The sequence below is a fragment of the Theobroma cacao genome, chromosome 1 (genome assembly GCF_000208745.1).
Source record: "Theobroma cacao cultivar B97-61/B2 chromosome 1, Criollo_cocoa_genome_V2, whole genome shotgun sequence".
NCBI lineage: Eukaryota > Viridiplantae > Streptophyta > Magnoliopsida > Malvales > Malvaceae > Theobroma > Theobroma cacao.
The window spans coordinates 35183257-35206309 of record NC_030850.1 but is presented as its reverse complement, the minus strand read 5'-3'; the positions used below and the strand labels follow the sequence as shown (position 1 = coordinate 35206309).

The following is a 23053-nucleotide window of genomic DNA, read 5'->3' as shown; positions in this document are numbered from 1 at the left end:
AAGTTTTTTCCGGAAAGTAGTTTGGCGTTTCGAAAAATTCAAAAATTTATAATATAATTTATGCTTTTTCCTGTGAGAGATGATCTTATTCAAGAATATATCATTTATAGTAGAATTAAAATCGGGAGGCAATGATTTCTTAAAAAAGTTAATTAATTAAAAATAACAAGAAATTTAAAAACAATATTGTAACTAAACAAGTAATTATACTATCATAAGAGAGTGCAATGTGCAAGTGATTTTGCTTACATGGCATCTCCAATGGTAGTGCTTTCCTTGAGAGAGGAGTACTGGACTGGATGGTTATTCAAAAAGAGGAAAAACGCAAAAAGGTGAAAGAAGAGAGGCAACGGAGTGAGGAAGAAAGAGCTAATGTGCTCAGTCCAATTATACATACACAAAAGATAGGAAACAAAATAGCTTGTCCTATTTTCATTCTCTATTTTATCCAAAAGCAAAAATGAAGATCTCAAGCCTCGGAGTATAGTTCATCAATCTCAATGGTAAGAAACTTACCACTAATCAAATAAAAGAATCTGCCTAACAACCCCGCTGTCAATCACATATAGGGTTGTTCCCACTTGTGAATACATACATATTTTACATACACGAAGGCAGCTGGCGTCGTTAGTCATGTTATTGACTTGAATTCTTCTCTTACTCAAGGCAGACGCCAGGCTCTTTATAGCATCGACCCTCGTGGAGTCTATGGTGCATCTTCTATAGTCATTCTCAAACCAATCAAAATTCAATGGCCGAACACTATGACTTTATAAGAGGGCTGAGCCCTTCACCTTCCCAGCCAAGCTTAAGCATCTGATCCACCACTTTCAAACTCAACTGGATATAGCAAAGCCAAGATAAGATTAAGTTCAACATCCAAGTAAAACAACATAAATTCAAATAATCAATAATTTTGAATACAAAACATAACTTTAAAATGTTGTACCGTTTAACAATCATTCAACTTAAGACAGTTTTCCTACAAGTATCACTCAGTTTATTCATGGTACCCCACAGCATAAGGAGCACACACCAAGTAGAAGTCTTAGCAGCAAATGTCCAATGAAGCGGAAATATATTTCTATCAGGTAGGAAGAACCACCAGCCAACTCTAAGGCCGCTCATTAGGAGGCTCATTTTCATATTTTTAATCTGGACCAGCCAACTGTGAGACAGGTTATTTCAGTGCTTGCTTTTCATATTGTTCACGGAAAATTTCAGATATCCTTAAGTTGGATTGTTTTTAAGTATTTTTTTTTTCTGATACAAGGAAGTCTAAAGGAGTAGGGATTCTGAAGTTTTGACCAAGCTTGGCTTGTTTTAACATTTATCTAAATAATTAGTCAAAACTATTTTATAATTGATCAAATTTAAACAAATGGAATAGTTGTAGCATGTAATTAACACATGATAAAAGGAAAGAAAAAATAAGGCTATTCTATGCTTCAACTTAAATGTTTTTTAAAGTTATCATTCTAGTTTGAAAAATAGCCTAGTCTCAAATTGTAATCCCACTGGAGTATGTTTTCTTTTTCTTTATTTAGTCCACAAAACACTTGATATAATGCTTGTTTCCCAAAGATTAATTTATGGCAAATTAAATAGGTCATATGAGAAATAAATCAACAAGATGTTATCAATCAAGCAATGCCAAGATAGGAGAAATTTTCTGCTAATAGATAAATAATTAATATTTAGACTAAATGATTGATGGAGAGCCAAGATATGGAAAAAAGAAAGTCTTACAGCTGGATCCGTGAAAATTATCAACTGCTTATCTGCAGTCGACACTAGAAGATTCGTGTTATCCTTGTTCAAAGCAAGAGCTGTAATATCCTGTCTTTCTCCCAGTTTCAACACATGAAACACCTGCAAATGAAAGATTTTCACCAGGTCACTGTTTGAGCAAAATGAAAAAGTATTCGTGAATCATGATGCGTGTGTCTAACATGCTTGTTGCATATAATAGATAAATCAGTGAAAAGGTTCTTATACCTTCAGAGTATGCAGATTCAAAAAGCAAATTGAGGGTGATGGAATATCCAATCTGTTGCTTTCGTTGGTTTCTTCTGACTCAAGATCCAAGTTATCAATCACAGGTTTTTTAAAACTCAAGTCTTGGTTGCTATTGCACACTCCATTGTTGCCCAAAGATGAGTTCATTCCAATTAAAGCACTCTCACCATCCACAGAAATTTCCATGCAACTGACACCACCCAAGGAAGGAAGTTCTGCTCTTGCAATCAGAACCCCATTGAGAGTGAATGTGCTAAGAGTATGTTGAAATTGGTTCCAGGTTAAAACGATTCCCTCAGATGAAAGGCAGACAGCATCAGCTTCCACACCCACAAACTGTCTCATCAAACGACCCCTTCTTGTAGAATGCAAGAGAACATCTGAGGAATGGCCACAAGAAACAACAATACCTAGATCTGAACTGACACAGCAACAAAGAATTTCCCTGTGGTGACCCCGAAGCACATGTATGGGACCTTCTATGCGTCGCTTCCTGCTTTTGTCTGCCAAGATGTTAGCTAAAGTACCACTACTAGTTGAGGTTGGTGTGCCAGTGCCAGCAGTTGGTTCTGATGTGCTGCTTGAGCGGGATGTGAATGCCCTATGAATCCTCCATAGTAATACAGTAGTGTCCCGGGATCCTGTCACAAGATAGTTGCTATCTGATGATAGAGCAAGGCAAGTGACAGGAGCACAGTGTCCAAAAGCCGTTTCAAGTGTCTTTGCTCCATCAGATGACAGTAGCTTGATACTGTTATCCGCATGTCCACCTAGTTAAAATCCAGAAAGTCTATGAGGAGATACTTTATAACACAAGAAATGCAGATAGTAGTGCCAGCAGTTGGATTCAATGGCCGGGGAAGCCTAAAAAAGCAGCACTTCCAACAAAAGCACATGACTGATGACCATTATCTATAAAACTGAAAATTGACATTTAAAATTAAACGTCCCCAGGAGCTACAAATTTTATCAACAATGGTCGAGCAGCCAAGCAAAATTGAAATGTATAAGGGCATGGGGGGAGCCATAATGGCAAATTCAAGAGAAGGGTATTGAAAGTACTTAAATCAATGCTATAATCTTTAAATTTTTAAACCCTAAACCTTAAACCCTTTTAACATACTATATTAGATCATGCCTCCGAACTAGAGATTAATCAACAGATTTTTCAGTGATTGATATATTTTTTTAACCAATTCTTCACCCTAAATATTTAAATATTGAACAGCATAAGCTGGTCTTGTAAAGGTTCAGAAGATGAGGCACTGACACTGTTATCATCATCATAAAACATAGTTATCCCTGCAGCATTCTATTGCCACGAAATTGAGAAATTAGACTAGCGCAAAATGTTCATGAGAAGACAAGATAGTTTTAGACAGGCTAGCTGTCCAACCTTTTTCATTTACCCAAGCCATCAATACCATAATTTCCCTCATTTACCCAGGCATGGACCAAGATTTGTTAGAGACAACTATGCACATTTTTAACTACAATCCTAGTTCACTGAGTTGACTAGAAAAAGGGTTTACAAGAAAAGTTCAATTTAAGCATATAAAGTGTTCTTCAATCTTCAGAGTTCAGACAGTGGTGCATATATTAAGCCTCCTTTCCAAATAATAACTACAACGACCAATGGAAAGATTCTACTGTGATAAAGAATTAGCAAAACTGAACTTGCAGCAGACTCTCAGCAAGCACAAGATGGATTACTTTGTCCGATTTAAGATTTACAAGTGAGAGTAAGAAGTTTACCAGAGAAATCAGATTTAACTATAATTTTAAGTCGGCAAAACAATAGTAGGAATCAATAGTTTACCTGTGATAATTTCTTTATCACTTGTGATGGAAACAATAGATGAGCTTCTGATCCCAGAAGAAGCAAATGCTAGTGCCTGGGGAAACTGCCACTCATCAGTACCAGGGCCAGCTGGCCCTTTGAACATTCTTATAAGTGCTCCACCAGCAGAGCTTGTTATTGACTTTCCATGTTGAAATAAAAATGGTGTTCCCTGGCCATCGGGAGTGTTTGGCTGCCACTTGTGCTGTGCAATATGAGCTGCTGGCGCATTTGTGTCAACTATTATGATAGCATCTGAAGACGCATGAATAGCTGCTGCTGGCAAATTGCAGCGTTCAGGGCCTGGGACAGCATATGGTTTGATTTCTCTTGGATTCCGAAAGATTGTCTGACATTATATATTAATCAGAATCAGTTTTAACTTATTGATTTTCACAGAAAAGATTGTCATTTATGGATAGGAGGACCTTATTATCACATGAGAAGTAATTGCAGATACAAGTCATACATAACACTGCATCAATGCTAAAAACATAAAAGATGAACTGAAAATGGAATTGCTACCTGCAAATGAAGAACCTCTGAAAGTGGCATCTTCTTCATGTGAGGGACGGTAAGAAGTTGGGATGGAGTTTGTCCAAAATAAGCAATCTGGTCTTGTGTAGCACGCTGTTGTACCTTTATTTATATACATGTGTAAGAAATGAGGAAGAATTTCCAAATAGGGCAGACGTTTAGAAAAAATAGCAAATCAAACTTACTGGATCAGAGATCTTATCAATATCAACTGTCCCTTCATAAGTAATGTAAAAGAACATATTATTTGCCAATATAGCTTCTTTGCCTCGTTGCTTATACCTGAACATTCCAATTCACTAGTGTAAATTCGGGGTAAGATTGCTTTAAACAAGAATCTCCATGAATAATTTATTATTCAAAGAATGTCATGGTAAAGATTACAAAGGAAAAGAGAAAGCAATAATTTTTCTTAGGGAACAGAAAAAAGAATACCCAAATATGAGGTCAATCCATTCATGCAAATGCGCAGACACATGCTCACTCTCAAGAGCCATCCGATGTTTATGAATGAAATCAACCGGGTTTTGAGCCCATGGTGGGAGTTTGACAGAACCTGCATGTTGAAAAAAATAAAAATCAGAACTTTCAAAAAAATAAAAATAAAAATCAGAACTCAGTGCAACTGGCATTTATTAGACAATGAAAACAGATACCACATACCAAGCTTTCCTCCTAATTGTGTTGTTCCGAAGTCAATTGAATTTTCATTGGTTAACATCTCAGGAAGGTAGAACAGCTCAGGAACCTAAGAAAAAATAGATAAAAAAATGCAAATGAAAGAAAAAACTTCTGATAATCTTTTGAAATACAAATGCAGATAATTGCAGCCAAAACTGATCTGGCAAGACAAGACAACCAACAATCACAGACAAGATTAAAATGTGCTTCATTTTCTCCATAGGAGAAGTTCGATGTTCTCATGCAGAAGAAAAAAGAAAAACACATACCAATTCCTTCACATCACTCATGTCCTCAAGAACTCCGTTCCAAGTAGCAGCAACATCTGAAAACATCCGGTCTGCATGATCAAATTTTCCACCTTGCAGCTGAATTGAAAGAGTTGTAAATGGCTCAACTCTAACAAGATAATACAACACCTGCAAGAAAACACCAGATAAACAGAAAGTTATAACAAAGAATCTGCACTTAGACTTCAAACTATGATAGAAAAATTCACCTAATTCCACATTTAGACTTCAACTATGATAGCAAAATTCAACTAATTGACTAATTGCCGTAAAATTAGAAATTTGGATCGAAAACATATAAAGAATTCAACCAAAGAATAGAACATAAGAAATTAGACGCAATGAAAGCCCTGCTACCATCACTGTTTTAAATTAATCTATGCAAATAATTCCAAGGAAAGATGTATATTAATGCTGAAAACTAAGTAAAAATACTACTTTTGAAATGAAGCAGGCAACCTGGTGAAATGGCAGATGCACCATAAAACAGTAAAAGTTCATACCAATTACATTGAAGGAGATAAACTACAGCTTTCAGGTGCAAAAAGAACTCGTTGGCTCTATAAAGGGGATTAGTCTACCTTGCAAAACACAATCAGTACGGCTGACAGAAGAATAATAAAACAGAAGATAGTAAAAGACATCCAAGAATTTAATTTTTAAAGACAATCACTCAACAGGCGACACACATGCACATGTATACAAATGTCCAAGTACATATGAAGAAACAAACTAAATAAATCGACCCCATTCATGAATTGCACGTATACATCCAACGGTGCCCCCATCTCAAGCGATTTAAATAACCAATATGAAAGTACAACCACAACTGTTAAACAGAATAGAAAACCTACAGTTCCAGCACTTGAATAATGTGAGCCATAATGGAACTTGGGGATAACTGGATCATCGAAGCTAGCATATCTCTCTTGGAATTTCTTCAGCCGATCTGGATTCAATGCCCCAACAGGCTGCAAATACACATGAAGTTATAATGGCAGAAAAGAAGAGTGCAGATATAAAGTAAGTGCCAGCAAGATTGAAGTCTAACCACCTTTGAAAGATCCCGGTAAGCTGAAGGATCAGAAAGATCCAAACTCTTTGAACTGTTGTCAGAAAGAATCCATGGAAATACTGGATACTGTAAGTAAAAAACAAAAGGGGAGACAAAGACAGGAAATGTAGCTTAGGGATATTATGCACAACAGTGCCCCATAAAATTGGAGTGATAAGCCATCAAAATGCACACTCAAAAACATCGCACCTGAGTTATGTCATTATAACTACGCCCAGCCAATGTATTTAGCTGCATTAAATATTCAAAATTGCTGATCTGCAGAAGGATTTCAATTTTGTCAGTGAAAATGCTGCTTCATTATTACATGTGAATATATATATATATATACATATATATATATATATATATATGCATATATATATTACATAACTGTAACTCATACCTCCCACCTAGCCCAGCGCTCCATTAGTTGAGTTCTTTTCAGGAGTTGTTCAGGTCTCTACAGCAGAAAACAAAATATGCAAGTGAATGTGAATAGAAAATGAATCCTTGTAAGAAGCAGTCAACATACACAACCTTGGGTACCTTGCAATGAACCCAATTTTATGAACATAAAATATCCATAAATTTTCTACTCTTCTTTTTAAAACAAATGATATTCACTTTGTGTGTATGTGCATGCATGCAAGCCCCCCCTACGTAAAAAAATTTCAGGCAAAGTGCAAACCTGAGTTGCAAGATAAATGTTGTTCAAATGAGGAGGTCTTGCTTGAACGATAGCTCGGTAGGCATTTCTTCGGCCCTCAGAACTCTGGATCAATCATTTTTTTTAAACAAAAGAAAAGAAGTAAAAAAAGAGGGAGCCAACGATTCAAACAAGAGATAAATATAGTGTGTCAGGTCAACAACGATCTAAAGCATACTTCTCCTAATCAGAAAGCAATAAATTTTGAAGGTGCATCCAATATGAACATACCCCGAAATCAAAGAAGAAGGTAGAACGGTCAACCATGAACAGCTCAAGAGCACTTCTTCTTAGGAGATATCTATGGCAAAAACAAACCAGAAAAATGAGATGCAACAACAGATGCTAAAGCAAAAGCAATATTAGGTGATGAAGACTTAAAACTCTTCCAATGCAGCAACAAGAAATATTATGTTATGGATTACTATGCAGTATGTAACATCAAACATCTCTCTAAACTTCTTATAATATTATAACTTAAAAGCAATAAGCACACACAGAGAGAAGACCTGAAATTCAGCCTACATTTTAGTGGCTTTTACAGTCAAGCAACATCCCAATGTGCAGGTCATCTCCATCTTTTGCAGTACAGTGTAGAGACATTTATATTGACATGTTTAGAACATTGATGTATTTCTGGTAAAACCTATGGTTGTTAACAGGAACAATGAGACACAGAAATAAAGGCCAATTTACAAAAACCCTAAAATGCCAGCAGACATCTTTTTCTCATTCCATGTCCTAGGCAACCATCTTGTTTACAAATATGTGCTCGCATGCGTGTTAATATGAAATCAAGAAATGTTGGTAATATCTAGACAAGTTTTTGTCTCACAATGATGATCATACAACTACTTAGAATGTCAAATATTGTTGCTCAAAGCCAATGACCATGATAGGGATGCTCAAATTTTATAAAGCCAGCATGAACAAAAATGAAAATAAAAACTAACACAACATTTTCACTATAGCTTCACCTTCGGCTATACATTTGATGAAGAGAAGCCATCAACCAACTACGGTCCTTTTCGTCATTTCTCACTTCAGAGTTGCCTTCCGAACCATCCATGGTTATGTTGCTTTCAGTGTTATCAACTATAAAATTTATTTTCTTAGTGGTTACCTGAAAAAAGGAGAACAGTTCATACGCTTGATAACCCTTTTTCTTGGATGAGATAACAAATATTTAAATGATAAGTGAAAGGTCACACTAAATTTGAAAGCATGGTTTCCAGTCATGTTTTAAAAACACAAATGCAAAGAATTACTCTTTTATCTTAAATCTATAGAAAACCTAGCAGCCACAGTCATTTACAATGGGCAGAAGGGGACAGAAGGTGAAATCAGGATTCTCTCTTACTCATTCCTAAACCCCCTCTTTTACAATATCTAAAGACTGCAGGATAATATAAGGATGCATGCTAGTATTCTCAATAAGGATGCATGCTAGTATTCTCAATGGCCATACTTCTGGCCTTGGAAGCGTGAAAAATGTTAATGGCTACTTAGTTTTAGAATCCCCATAGGTTGAGGTGTAGCAAAGCTAAAAGAGTTATAAAAAAGATGTATTAGATTGGTAACTTAAACAAGGGAAGTTTCCTATCTAAAATCAAATAGCCCAGGGGAAGTTTCCTATCTGAAGATTCTAAGGCAGGATCTATATATCCTTGTTAAATCTCTCCATTATGTCTCACTTTCATACATATTATCATCTCATAAAACAAGTTCTCCGCTACACTGCATAGTTTATCACCTTTTACAATTGGCTTTTGCAACTCATGCAGGTTCCTTTTTGGAGACAGTCTAATCCTAATAGCATGCTGTCCTCATTCAAAGGAATTTTTAAATTATATTCATTTAAGCTAATGCAGTTTTGCCAAAATCCACAAAGTGCTAACATCACAAAAAGCCACTCTTCCGTGAAGATTCCAGAAAATTGCATGGTCCTTGTCATCAGCCAACTGTCTTGGTCCTGTTATGCATTATATGCAGAACATGTCACCCTAATTAAAGAAAATCCTATCCAAAGTTTTTAAGCTATCATCTAGGTTTCAGAATTTGATGGCGCTAAAGTTAAGAAAATCACAATCAAAGAATGATGAAGCCCAGTGTAAAGCAACAAGCTCAGTGCATATAGTCTGCAAGGATTTTTTAAATGCAATTTTAGAAACTTACTTGAAAGGTTCCTCGTATAACCTTCAGTGGCCGAACCATAGATGAAGGAAGTTCAAACACAATTCTCTCATCAAGTTCACTAGGAACATACCCAGGAGCAACTGCTGATGAACTTTGGACCAAGTCTTGCTCACTGGCAAGTTTAGAATCAATGGATTCCACTGATTTCTGCAAGGGTTGCTCAGATATGTCAGACAGCCTTGGCTGATCTTCCCCACTTTGGTCATTTTCATAGGATCTGTTATCTACATGATCAATTTCTGCCTGTTCATCATCTTCATTCATTAATTCCGTGGAGATTGCTTCTGCTGCCAGAATAGGAGCATTAGATGAGCTTATGACATCCTCTTGATTGTTTTTCACCTCACTTTGATCCTCAAAATTAGCAGCAGCACCAAAATGATCAGTCCCTATGTAATTCCTTCTCAAACATGGTCTCATTCTCGAAGAACTTTCCATAAAGTCTAGCTTCCAGAAAATCTACACATACCATAAAAGGAAAAAGAAAAAAGGTTAGACAAGGGGAGAAGAAACAAAATCAGTTATCCAGCAACATATACTTTTGCCCTACAGAAGAAGAAAAGAAAAGAGAGTCTCAAAACTTACACGTTCCTGACTAGAAATTTGGTCCCCGGATGGCCCAAAGAGACATTTCATCTCTATTAAGCAATGGATAAGTTTGCGCCATGCACGAATCCCAGTAAATAACCGATGTCGTGCAACTAAATCAACTTGTGTGCGCCTATCAATCTGAAAAGCAAAAATAGATAAATCTATGTCAATAACTTTTACTGTTGCCTAAACAACTAGTGACAATCATGACAGCCAGCAGTAATCAAACCTCCGACCGCTGAATGTTTCTTGCTAAAGCAAAACTTGCAACAAGGACAGCAATAAATTTATAGGACAAAGCATTAAAATCTTTCCCATAGACAGATTTTGTATCAACTGGTTGCAGACATTCCATCCATGCAACTCCCATGGCTTCAGAAGCATTCCATCTCTTCACACGCTCCATATCACTAGCATTCCTCCGCTGTGCAGAAGTAGCCATTGCAACGGCACTGAGACCTCTTCCAGAACCAATCTTTGCACTGCGTTCAAGATCACGTGCAGCTGCTAAGGCAGCAGCTTTTGCAGCTGCCTTGTCTTTTGGAAGTGATGGTGATTTGTTAGGCACCTCCAGAGGTTTTTGAAAGCTTGAAAATGTTTGAAACTTAGTTGTTTTACGCTCAAGCATTGAGGAGTCACGTTTAAGTTGTGTGGTTGTTGGGGGGGCCGGAGTTTCTGCTCCACTAGCGCCAGCAGCAATCATTGCCAATGCCATTGCAGCTGGTGGTGATGCAAAAGCAGCAGCCCAAGCTGGAGAGATCATTGCAAGAGCTGCCTGAAAAAAAAAAATAAGACAATTGAAGAAACTTAAATAATGCACCAATAACAAAAAGATGAAAAGAAGATTAAAAATGTAGAATATCGTCAACAACCAACTCCGACAAAAATTTCCTAGAAAAGAAATGTCAACTCCCTGAAGAGATTCATGCAAAAACAGAGAAGCATGCAACGCAAGCATACACATATTGACGAAGGCAATTAGCACTTCTGGCACAAGGAAAGACAAAATTGACACCTTACAAGCATGGATTGTTCTAAGAAAGGAGTTAAAAATGGTAACGATTATTAACCTCTAATGGCAATGCATCAGCAGCCAATGCACGATCATCAACAGTAAGAGGATTCAAACCATCGGCAGTAGCAAGTTCATGAATTCCTGCCAAAAGTGGTCGCCACCGCCTCAAAACAGCAACAAAAGGTGGTACAATGGCCTCAAGATACTGTTTACGAAGTGGCTTTCTGTCCCTCCCAACAGCATGCCATACCTGCAGCATATACCTCAATTAGGTCACTGCAAAAACATCAATCAACAACCCAGATAATCATAGATAAAGTAGGAAGGGCAAAACGAAACTAACTAAACGTTCAATTATAATATCATGATAGAATGAATACGTTAATAGATGAGAACTAAGCAAAGAAGACAACACATTGCCATGCCACAAAAAGTTGATAAAGAAGAAGTAAACCATAAAAACTAATCAGGTAAATAATTTGCTACTATTGCATACTAAGCTGATTCACTTAGAACTAACCTCAGAATAGAGAACACAAGATGCTACCAAAACTCTTTGTCTCTTCGAATCAGAAATTGGCATGTTCAGAATAGGAGAAAGCACACTGCACATAATTAAAATGAATAAGTTCAAAAACTCCTTGTGTATGAATCTTGCAAGTGAAGCAGAAACAGTCCGACTGGACTACACAGTCAGAGCACCAAACCATATCTGTTACAATGTGCTTATGCATATAGGGAACAAGAAAAATATAAACAGGAGCACATTATAGGAAAAGTAAAGAGATGTAGAACTACATTGAAAGATAATCAAACTCAATCTATGTAATTGTTAAAATGTAGAGAGAGGGAGAGAGAAAGAGTAGCATTGGTGCATAGATATGTATATTTATGTGTCATGTGGTTATTGGTTATGATAGTCCACTGCTCAATTTACCTCCACAACAAAGCTGACCGTGGTTTTCTCACTGCCATTCTAGCACTGTTATCTAAGGATATGATGTTGCCTCCTTGGCGATACAATCCTTCCGACATTCCATCGTCTATGCCTACATTCCTCATGAGCATACTGTCTTCTCCATTATCTTCTTCCCTCATTGAAAGAAGTACCATGCGAAGCATGCATAAAAATGGTTGGTCACTGTCCAGTAACTGGTAAAGTGCTGCCATTCCTCCCATCCCAGTACCTGATCCACCACCAATACCAAGACCGCCACCAAGTCCAGAATCATCTAACAATAAAGCTTGGAGCATGCTTACAGACTTCTTCACTAGAGGAAGTTCAATCCAGTTTCCATTAGCATCTTTTTGCAAAGCAGCATTCCATGACTCCCAGCCACTGCCACCACCACCAATGCAAGCTGATTTTGAAGGAAGGCCAACACCGTACCATAACCGGCTCCTGTATTTCCAACCCTCAGCTATATCCATAGCACAACTCCCGTATGACACAAAAGCAGAGGAAACAGAATCATAAGGCTCAGCAGCAGCAGCAGCAGTAAGCCGTTCCATAACTGTTGCAGAAATCTGCCCATTTGCATCAGCCATTGAAGCAAGGACCTTATTTTGAAAACAGAACATGGAAAAGGGGGGGGGGGGGGGGTGTGGATAACAAATATTAGAAAAAGGCATAGTGGAAAGGAAGTCAAAGCAATATTCAACTTTAATGTTTAAAAAAAACCTAACAATCAGGCCTAAGAAGAACAGTCACATGTCCAATGCTACAAGTTATAAAACCTAAGTAGACATTCTAGCAAACGAGGGAAATAATAGATGATAAAGAAGTTTAACAGATGAAGAACTACATAAAAACATAAATCACTAAACTATGCATATACATGTTTCATTCTGATGAGAATATACGTACATCCAGAGCGAGTCCGCCAGAATTGCCAGATCCACTATCATCCACTGCTTCAAATGATTCTCTACCAATTGATGCCGTTGAATTTGAGTGAGTATTTGGGGGAGATGCAAGAGAAAGAGGAGATGCTTTGCCTTCGGCTTTGTGTGATGCACAAGAAAGTTTACTTTGTAACCGTAAATGATCTTCAACAAGCATTAAAATGACAATTGCATTCTCTACCAAAAACACGGAAAGCTGTGCAGCATTCTCTGCTTCTACCTTAGCATCCTTTGGGGACAAACCTTCTGCTGCAACCCCAGCGGCAGCAGCAGCAATAACTTGAGTCTGCTACAGAAGAAAAGCTCAATTAAAGATTACTGCAAACTTTTTCCCTCTAGTAGTGAGAAACTTAATAGAATAACAACGATGACACTAACTAAGCAAAGAGAGAGCAGCTAGTAGCAAGAAGAGTAAAAAGAGAAAAGGTTAAACAAAATTCCAAGAGGATCAATTTTTTACTATATGAATTCGCTAGGAAACTCTGTTGATTAGTAAAAAGAAGAAGCTATTGTATCACTATTAGAATCAGTAAAGAGCAGGAAAAAGAACCTGCAACTGATAACAACTAAACGTTACCTGAGCCTGCAGTTCTCTGGCAGCAAAGTCCAGCAAACCACCCAAGAGCCTTCTCTTGAATATTGGCAAAGATTCTTCACGCCTTCAGAAAACAACCACATAGGTGTCAACAATTAATTAATGACTATACTTATTTCTCCAAAAAAAATACTAACTGACAAGTTTTCAGGATGAACAACTGTTGCCAACTTGTCGAGAGTATTTTAATAAAGACTTACTCAAGAACTGTACAGAAGAAACACCTTTTATTGGCTCAAGAAGAGCATATTATGCAAAACAATCAATGAGTCAATATATAACAGATAAGCTTTCAAGATGAACAGAAACTGTTGCCAAGAGTATTTTACTATAGAATTATCCAAGAACTCTACAGATATAACACTTTTTATTGGCTCCATGAAGAGCATATTATGCAAAACAATCAATGAGTAAATATTAAATACATCACTGCAGTCCTGTGGCCATTTAAATATCCTATGTGAATTATTCAGTTTGTTATTTACATGATGTATCAAAATTCTTAGCAACAAGTAAAAAGAAAAAACAAACAAAGTTTCCATATTTTGGCACCTAATATTAAATTCAAAACACCATTGTTTTTTGTTACCTTAACACAGAAAAATCAGAAAATCCCATGACTCAGTGATTCTAAAGATAGCAACTAAAGACTTCTTTAGTATAAATACAAACTTCTAGATTTCTCCTTAACTTGATTATTTTCCCTAAAAGTGCATCTTGAAGATGTTCCCACATAGAGATACACTTTTTTTACATAGCACTCCAGGGAGAAGGCCCACAAAAAGAGCAGTTCTAGTCAAGGTCAACCACATACAAATGGCACACGATATTATTTGAGACAATTACAGCAATAAAAATCATGGAACAGAATTCTAATACCTAACTCTCTGATCCCCAGTGCTAGATCCACCAACGATAGAGAGCCATTCTGCACAATGAATTGTAGCTTCAATATCCTGTAAAATGGAAGCAATAACCAGAAAAAATAAATGGAACTGACATGCTTGAAACGGTGAACAAATGTGTATGAAAAGATACAATAAAGTGATGGATATAGACAAACCTTCCATCCATCCTTTTGGCGCATTGAATGCTCCAACATAATTACCAGGAAATTGTGTACGAGGTCCTCTAGGTCCCATAAGCTTGCAGAATTAGACTGTTTTCTTGCATCCAACTGCAAAGTCAAGTAAAAAGGTGTAACATTTAATACAAGGAATACTTGTATATTCAAAGTTACTCACTAAGGTCAAATACTGGTTAGAAAACTCTACAATTCCAATCCTAACCAACATCAACTACCAGATTTATATGCAATGGGACATCAAAGAGGACAAGGGGAAAGAAGCACACAAGTATAGAGAAAAGAGAAAACCTTTTGAAGTTGGAAAAAGATACCTCATGGTTAGAGATAAGAACCTCCAATATCCACTCAGGCCATTCCTCCATTTTTGTTAGACTGCTTCTATTTTCTGGATGACTGCAAGCCAAAATCAGAAGATCCTGAAATCATATAGAAAGAAGTAGCTCAGAAACTATAATGGAAAATCAGAAAAGGCATAATAAGAAAACCTAAAAGTGAAAGCAAAAGGCAACAAACCAAGATATGATGAAGTTGATGAATTCACGACACAAACAGAGACGATGGTTGTAACTTATGTTTTGTTTTGATAAGTATATACTAGTATTCAAGCTTATTTTCTATTAACTCAAACACCAGAGAAAACAAAATTTGAGATCAATAAATTCAGACAAGCATACCTGTAGTGCCCGGCTTTGGAAAGCTCTAGATGCACATGGTAGTGAACGCAACAAAACCAACAAAAGTTGTAAATGTTCAAAACGATGACCAGAATCATAAAAATTCAACCCATCCTCTGTTGAAGAAGCATTGATCTGAGGAAGTTTAAAGAAGAAAGAAGTGTAAAGGACTTTAGCTTTCAATATTATATGCAAGAGCAAGATAACATTAGAAGCTAGCATAGCTCCAAAGCAGAAATAATATTTTTTGCTAAATATCATAAGCATGGTAGCCAAGCAGAAAAAACACCATTTATTGATGTATACTTAAAAAAGAATAAAAGAAAGTACTACAAAATTAATACTATGGTAGACCAATAAGCTTTTCAACAGACAAAACTATAAGAAATATATGCAGAAACATCATTGTAGAACAATGACAAGACAATATTAAAGTAAAAGATTATCATACCGAGGCCCCCAATAAAGCTGTGTAGACATTGCTCGTCATAAGCCTATTAGGAGCAGCCTGGAAAGCCTTCTGCAAAGCAAAAAGCAGAAGAGAAACTTTATCTTCAAACATACTGCCACCTGCATCATTTAGTGCACCACCAAAAAGGCTGCTTGTCATCTCCGAGGACACATGCGAACCAAATTTCAGATGCCCACATGCTACTAAAGCACCTAAAAGCCCAATGATCCCAACAACAATTCCATCACTTTTGTCAACATTATAAACATTATTCCTTGCATTGTCAGCACTAATGGAAAGACTTATTCCACCCAAATTCTTCATAAAAGAATTTTCAGAAACAGAAGACATCCTTTCCATTTTCACTATAGGAGAAATGTCCACAAGGCCACTACTACTATCAAGAGGTTGAGATTCAAAATTTTTCTTTTGCAAAATTTGATCCCTCTCCTTTGGAGATCCTCCATCCTGAATTCCTTCTGAATCCCTACCACCACTATCTAGTTCTGGTTCAGATCTTCGAACAGACAAGCTTTCATCAGGCTTAGAGCTAGTTTCAGGAATGTGGTGATCTCCGGCTTTAGCTTCTTGTTGCAGGAGGACAAGAAGTGTTTCTATCCCACCAGAACCCATGAATGCCTCTGCAAATGTTTGAGCTCGGGCCGTATTTGGTTGAACCACTAGCCTGTACATCAAATGTAACACCCTGCAAACCTGAACGAAAAACTAGTGAGTTATTTCTAGTAAAACGATAAGAAAATAGCACAATACAAGATGCCCTCTGATATCAGCCAGAAATATGAGGCACGCATATAACCACATGGTCCAATTGCGCCTGATCGTATCCTGATCCAACAATGGAAACTCCAATAGTATAAAAATTATAGAAACCCAAAATTTATTCCAAAAAAGAAACAAAAAGAATTTTAAGCACATCATCGTCAGAACATTTATTCCTTAAGGAATTAAGGTGCTTTCACAAGTTAATCTAATTAGAAAGATAGCCAACCATCAAAAGAATACTCAAGCTTCAATACAATAGAACACTCTTAAACCAACATGGTGATCAACTTGTACCTAAAAAAAGAAAGAACTACACATCTTCAAAGGCACTAGTGAAAGGAAATCAGAAACAACATGAGCTCACCTGGTTAGGTTGTGGGCAATCAACCATGAATCCAAGTAAACGACGGACATCATCTGCAGCCAATGAAGGTGGTGCTGCTCCTATTAGAAGTTCAATGACAACTAAGAGCTCATCAACCAAAGCATTCACTTCACCCATTGGGCGAATATCATCATTTAGGGAAAAAGTATCAAGGGAGTCCTTTTCACGAATTGTCCAATAGCACCTTCTGCAGCCATCAAGAAGCATCTGCATAGCATTGGCATCTCGCATGACTGATGACTCTGTGAAGACCATATCTGCAACAGATGATAGGAGTTTCTTTTGGAGCCCATAGCTGCACAAACTCCAAATTTTAAGATCCAAAAGTAGTGTACTGAAAAGCTGAACTTTAAGTGCATGATCATGCTTCTGAGATTGACATAAGGAAACAACAGCTGCAACAAGCTCCTCATCTCCCACGCCATTATGCTTTCCAGGACCAAAAGAAGACAAAGTTTGTAAAAGATAGTTTAAGATTCTTGACAGAATCTCAGGTCCCCTCGTACGACATAGCTCTTCATTGTTCCCAGGGTGATGGATAGCAAATGAAATAATTCTGAATATTGGCGCAGCAAGAGTAGCTGTAGCCAAAGACAACGGAAGACTACCCTGTTCAGGTTCCAGGCTATCTTTACGCACATTGCTGACTGCCAGAGGAAGTAAAGACATCGGACCTCCATAAGCTAAAGCCCAGAGAGCCTCCACAGGTCTCATCCGTGTTGCAACATGGACTTGCCCAAGAACCTCAGCAGGTCTGCGCAGCATACCTAAATCACCATAGATAGGTAATTTAAGCAAGAACAGACAAATTCTTTACACATAGAAAACAAAAGGGGGGCAACCAATTCCAACTTAAAATATAACACATAAGTCAAATATGAAAGAAAACAAAAATGATAACCATGATTGAAGACACTAATATAAACATGGACAGGTCTTTCTCCACTCATCTTGAAAATATACTGCTATGTCTTGAAGTGAGCTAACCCAACAAAAAAAGAACAAGAAAGAACATCAAGTAAACCAATGTAAGAAATGAAAGGGGTATGCCCACAGCAGCAGATGAATTTACATGCACAGCCAAGTAAACTGACATGCCATCCACCCACCAACCCTTCTCCAACACTCACGCATGCACTGAGAGAGAGGGGGGGAAACAAATATAGAAAACAAACAAGCATACCCATAAAAGCAGAAGCATTCTGCAACCAACACCACTTTAAAACAGCACACAGACAGAGGGAGAGAAAGGAAAATGACATTGAGATTAAGACCATCTCCCTTCTCTGCTCAATCTCATAAACCATACTCTGATTCAGGAAAATGGATAATTAAAAAAAAAAAAAAAAGCATACGAAACAAGTACGCTCACACGATCTTCTTGACATGCACAGACATTTTATTGGAGTCTACTATCCAAAAATCATTTGCTATAAAGTTATGTAAATACTGAAATTAAAGATGAATTTATTCACCTGCAGCACCAGATGGAGAAGCATCTGGGCAGAATCGCCCACTAAGCAGGCAGGGGTGGTAGAGTAGGTGAATGCAACCTCCAATTTCTGCATCCAATAGAGAACTTTCCTCTGCCATTCTTTGCACATAATCGTTAGTGGCTAGCCAAGGAAGTCCTGCACCATTACCAAAAGAAGGCAGCACATCTCCTCCCCTAGAAGCCATACGTGCCATTCTTTCTGGCCCAATTGGTTCCTTAAATATATATACTGGGCCCATTTCAGCGAATAAAGGGCACTGACGACGACGGCGTTGTAACCCAGCCATTGTAGGAGGGGGGTTTGTCCCAATGCAACAAAATGCAAGCGGCTTGGAGATGCGAGGAAACTCAAAAGGACGACTTTCATACAATGATCCATCAATATATAATCTCAATTCACTCTCTGCTTTCCCAATAAGTCCCTGCCTGCATACATGCTCCAAACCAATAAAATACCAGCATTGAGGCTTGAATGCATGAGTAAAATGTAAAGAAGCCTTCTTTCCTTTTCCACTCCCACTTTCAACCACTAAAAACTGTGCATGAAAATAAGCCTCTATCCCCTGATTATCAGCAGATAAGAAACTAAATAAACGAGGCATGTGCGCAGTGCCTTCACCAGCAAGTGCACTTGCAGCAGCAGCAGCAGACATGGCTGATGATTTTCCTGACTTGGCTGCTGCGGCAACAGCAATTGCAGCGGCAGCAGTTGCTGCATTTAATGTATCTGCAAATGATTCAATGTAGATCCACGTTGCAAAGGCATATCCATTGCTAAATGGCCAACGACTTTCCCCAGGACCAAGCAAACCAGAGCTTTCACCATCAAATTCAAAAGTGCAAGCTGGTCCCTTCAACTCTCTCCCACTCACTGCCTTCTCAAATGCAAGCATTAAGCGTGGCGACCAAGCAGTAGTAAGTGTTCCTGTAATGACCTGAAACCATTTATGTAAATCAATGACACTAAGTGAATGCCCTGCCAAATGTTGGATGCAATAGCATAAGGGAGTTCCATCCCATTTCATCTGCTCCGTTGAGCCAACATCCTGAGCAAAAATATTCTCAGCTGACCTTAAAAGAACTCCTAGTAAACCAGCCATAGAGCACATTGCCCTGTTTCTCGTACAGGCTCGTAATATAGCAAGCAAGCCTCTAACCATCCGTGTCCTGGCAGACATGAGAATGTCACTATCTCCTTCCCAGGGAAGCCAAGGAATAAGCTCGCCTGCCACGATTGCAGCCCGAGAGTTTAGCATCACACTAGGAGGATTGTTGTCCTCATCCTCTTCAAAACTTTCAACTCCACCCATTGTGGCAATAAGTGAATCAACAACCAAGAAAGGAATACTCTCCATATCCTCCCCGCTTCCAAAAGTCTCAGCCCCACTTACAATATTCTTCAGCTTGTCCAAGCTTTCAGGCTTCCCCATAATGGCAGAATCTACTAAATGCAATAACTCAGGAGACACATTTGGCATAGCAGCTTTTGCCTTAGGAATTATTGGTGAACCAAGGGGAGAGTATACAGAATCTGCATAAAAGGCAGAATCAAGACTAGTTGCCGAGCTTGACTGCTTAATGGTATAATCTGTTTGTCTTTCAGGTCCAGGGCTTGAAGTAGAACGATCATGCCATGGTTCAGGCATTGAGGAAGAATCATACTCCTTCCCATATGTCCTTGTTAGATGTTCAGAGTATTCCTCAACCCCGCCAGATGAGCCTCTCTCATAGTCTGAATTTGAGGATCGATTCGAATCCACATGACCACCATGAGACTCCCCGGCAGCTTTATCTTGATTTTCTAAAGATACAGGCTCAAATTGGTCCTCATCCCCAATCAGAGATGCAGAATGAGCCCCTTGTGGAACTGCATTATCATTTCGTACAATAGCTTCCTCACCATCTGTAACATTAACATTCTGCTGATAAGATCTTCCTATCCTATCCTCCACAACAGAAGCTACTTCAGGAGTATCCGAACCCCTTACAGAAGTTTCACCAAACTTCTTTTCTTCTTCTTCTTCCATTGTATTATTACTTTACAGACCTAGCAGATATTCATTTGACTTATTTACACTAAAATCCACCTGCAAAAACGAAAAATCAAAAAGAATGAGAACAAACAGCCACTCCAATCAATTCTTAAACCACTATGAATCTCACAGTTAAACTATAGACAACCAAGCGAAATTACTCTTTCAGCATAAAACAAAGAAGAATCATGAAACTCGTCTAAATTTGTAAACATTCCTTCATGAACTAAGCCAAACAGAACCTAATCCTTGACTTTCAACATTAATAGTTAGGAAACTAGATACAGAATATAAAATTATTTCCCCCTCTTGAGTGCAACTGACTCAAATCTTGCAGATAAAGAAAATTCAAATTTGAATCAAAGAGTAAGATTTAACGAAAAGTCGCGGATCTAGCTCATGAAGCGTGTAGACATTCAAAATTACAAATACGAATGCAACTTTCCCTAATTATATGAGAAAAAGAATGATCTCTTCTCACATAACAGAATCGATCAATTGGCATTGGAATTAGCAAATTAATATTAACGAAAGATATAATTAAACAAGAACAGAACGACCCAACCTAATTTAAGTATAAATAATTGCGATCACTACACAGATCAGAGTTTAACGGTCATTGATTTGAACAATTCATGAAAATACGAAAATGTGACGTTTGTAATGGAGAAGATGATGAACTTACCTCCGAAAATTAATCATTTCGGTTCAACTTTGAAGTTTCCTGTTAAATATATAAATAAATCGAGAAAGTAAAGAAAATTAGAGAACAAAAAGGAAAAGTTCTTTAGAGAAATGAGAAAGAGAGAATCGGAGAAGACGAGAGATTGCGAAATGGGCGCGAGACAGAAGGTGGATTTAGCAAGTAATTAGCAATAGGCCCCCATATGGTTGCCCAGTCAAAAACAAAGGAAGGAAGATAGGTGGTTAAATGATATCTCCAAGCAGTTTTTCTTTAAAAAAAATTTATTTCCTTTATTTATTCTGCTTGCAGCAAAAGTTTTAATCTTTGTGTTTTTTCTTTTTTACATGATTTAAAAATTTTAATCTTTGCTTCTAAGTGAAGAAAATGAAAGATATTAATTATGGAAAGAATACTGAAATTGAAATATAGGACGCAGCATTTATGAAGTGAAATATACTATACAAATTATTATGAAAGAGGTTAAATTATTTTTTATTTTCTTTTCGGTTTTCTTTTGTAGCAAACATACAAAAAAAAATTATTTAAAGCATGCTAGTAAAATAAATGAATTTTACATTATACATATGATATGTATTTTAGATGAAAAAATATAACAAATTATCAGTGTTATATTAATAGGGTTTTTTTTTTATAATTGAGAGAAAAGAAATTCAAATCATGTACCAATTAATACGACAAATACTTGAGTGCTAGTATCACATTATAGTTATTTATCTATTTTTAATCAATTATGATATTATTTTTATTTTATAACAATTTTTCAAAAAATAATAAATTATCAATTAAATAAAATCATAAATATTGCATATTTTATTATGTTAAATAAATTTTAATATCAAGCTCTTTAATTAGTATTATGTTTTTGTTATTTTTTTTTCAAAAATTTAAAATCGAAGTTTATTTGAATATTGTGCAAAGATTGAAAGATAGAGACAGAAATATAAATAAAAATTAAAGTCATAAAAAAATAAAATTTTATTAAATTTTTCTTACTCTAATCATAAATCATTTGTTCGGTTTCCATTTTATTTGGACAGGTTAAACATCCATCTACATTTAACGATTAATTTTTTTTTCAAAAAGCTCACAATATAATAAAAGCAAAATATTTTTAAAATTTTCAAAAATAAAATTCAAGTTTCACAAAAAAGAAACAAGGATATTTTCAAAAAGTTTTCTTTTATATATTTGCTTTTCATTAGTTAAATTGAATTTATGGAGAAAATATTGAAATTTAAAATTTACCCTTAAAAAATTAAAAACTTATGTGTATAAATTAAAGCGCTTCAATATTCTAGAAGGGATTAGAACATTTTAGATTTTAAGTTAATTGTTTGCAGAAGTTCTTAAGAGATGCATTGCAAACTTAGACAAAGTGCTTAAGATGCCTGGAGTCTTCCAATGTGAGAAACCTTTTCCTATATAAAGGGTCTTCATTTTTGTTAGTATTTCTCAAGAAACAATAAGTAGTTACCCACTTACAATATTTTCTCTCAATTCTTTATGTGCATGTCAAATTTTAAAATTTCAAAATTTTTTGTTAAAACACTTCCATTATCATAATGGATTTGATATCAATGAACGTCATGAATAATTATACAAATATCATCACCCAAATTAACAATATATTTCTTATAATTAATATTAACTATAGGTAGTGATACAACGAATTCAATGATTTTTAGAGATGTTCTCGTTTAGGTTATCACATATAAGAAATTACCCCGTAATACTAACAGCAAATAAATGATTATTGAAACAATTGATATCATCCAATTGAGAGATGGAAGAAATTTGAGTGCATACTTGATCACTGGATTTTGCAAAGGCTAAGATCTTATCTTTATTAGTCATTCCATAAATTGTCATAATAATACAATATGAAGAAGGTGGTTTTATTTTTATTGGTCATTCCATAAATTGCCATAATAATACAATTCGGGGAAAGTCTAGATTAAACAATGAAATTTCTAGATTTTTGAATAAAGATGGGATTAAATTGACCAT

At 36.6% G+C, this 23053-nt stretch overlaps 1 protein-coding gene across 2 annotated transcripts; it reads right to left on the bottom strand.

The window, feature by feature from the left end:
- Window positions 356–21112, bottom strand: LOC18614266 (BEACH domain-containing protein C2). 2 transcript variants are annotated; one of them, XM_018125846.1, is made up of 32 exons: window positions 21026–21112; window positions 18288–20394; window positions 16792–17579; window positions 15645–16358; window positions 15194–15328; window positions 14831–14935; window positions 14496–14609; window positions 14312–14388; window positions 13415–13496; window positions 12800–13123; window positions 11870–12492; window positions 11453–11537; window positions 10988–11182; window positions 10147–10692; window positions 9912–10055; window positions 9306–9785; window positions 8108–8253; window positions 7362–7431; window positions 7113–7196; window positions 6828–6884; window positions 6632–6700; window positions 6422–6508; window positions 6222–6338; window positions 5347–5496; window positions 5060–5144; window positions 4832–4952; window positions 4582–4678; window positions 4385–4498; window positions 3839–4208; window positions 1999–2789; window positions 1750–1872; window positions 356–840 (listed from the first exon to the last, which is right to left on the bottom strand). In XM_018125846.1, exons 2-32 carry the CDS (start codon window positions 20332–20334, stop codon window positions 763–765), a joined length of 9018 nt encoding a protein of 3005 aa, XP_017981335.1. In that variant the 5' UTR covers window positions 20335–20394; window positions 21026–21112; the 3' UTR covers window positions 356–762. The 2 variants fall into 2 exon arrangements, with proteins under 2 accessions (XP_017981335.1, XP_017981339.1); XM_018125850.1 differs by having other exon boundaries at window positions 11870–12459.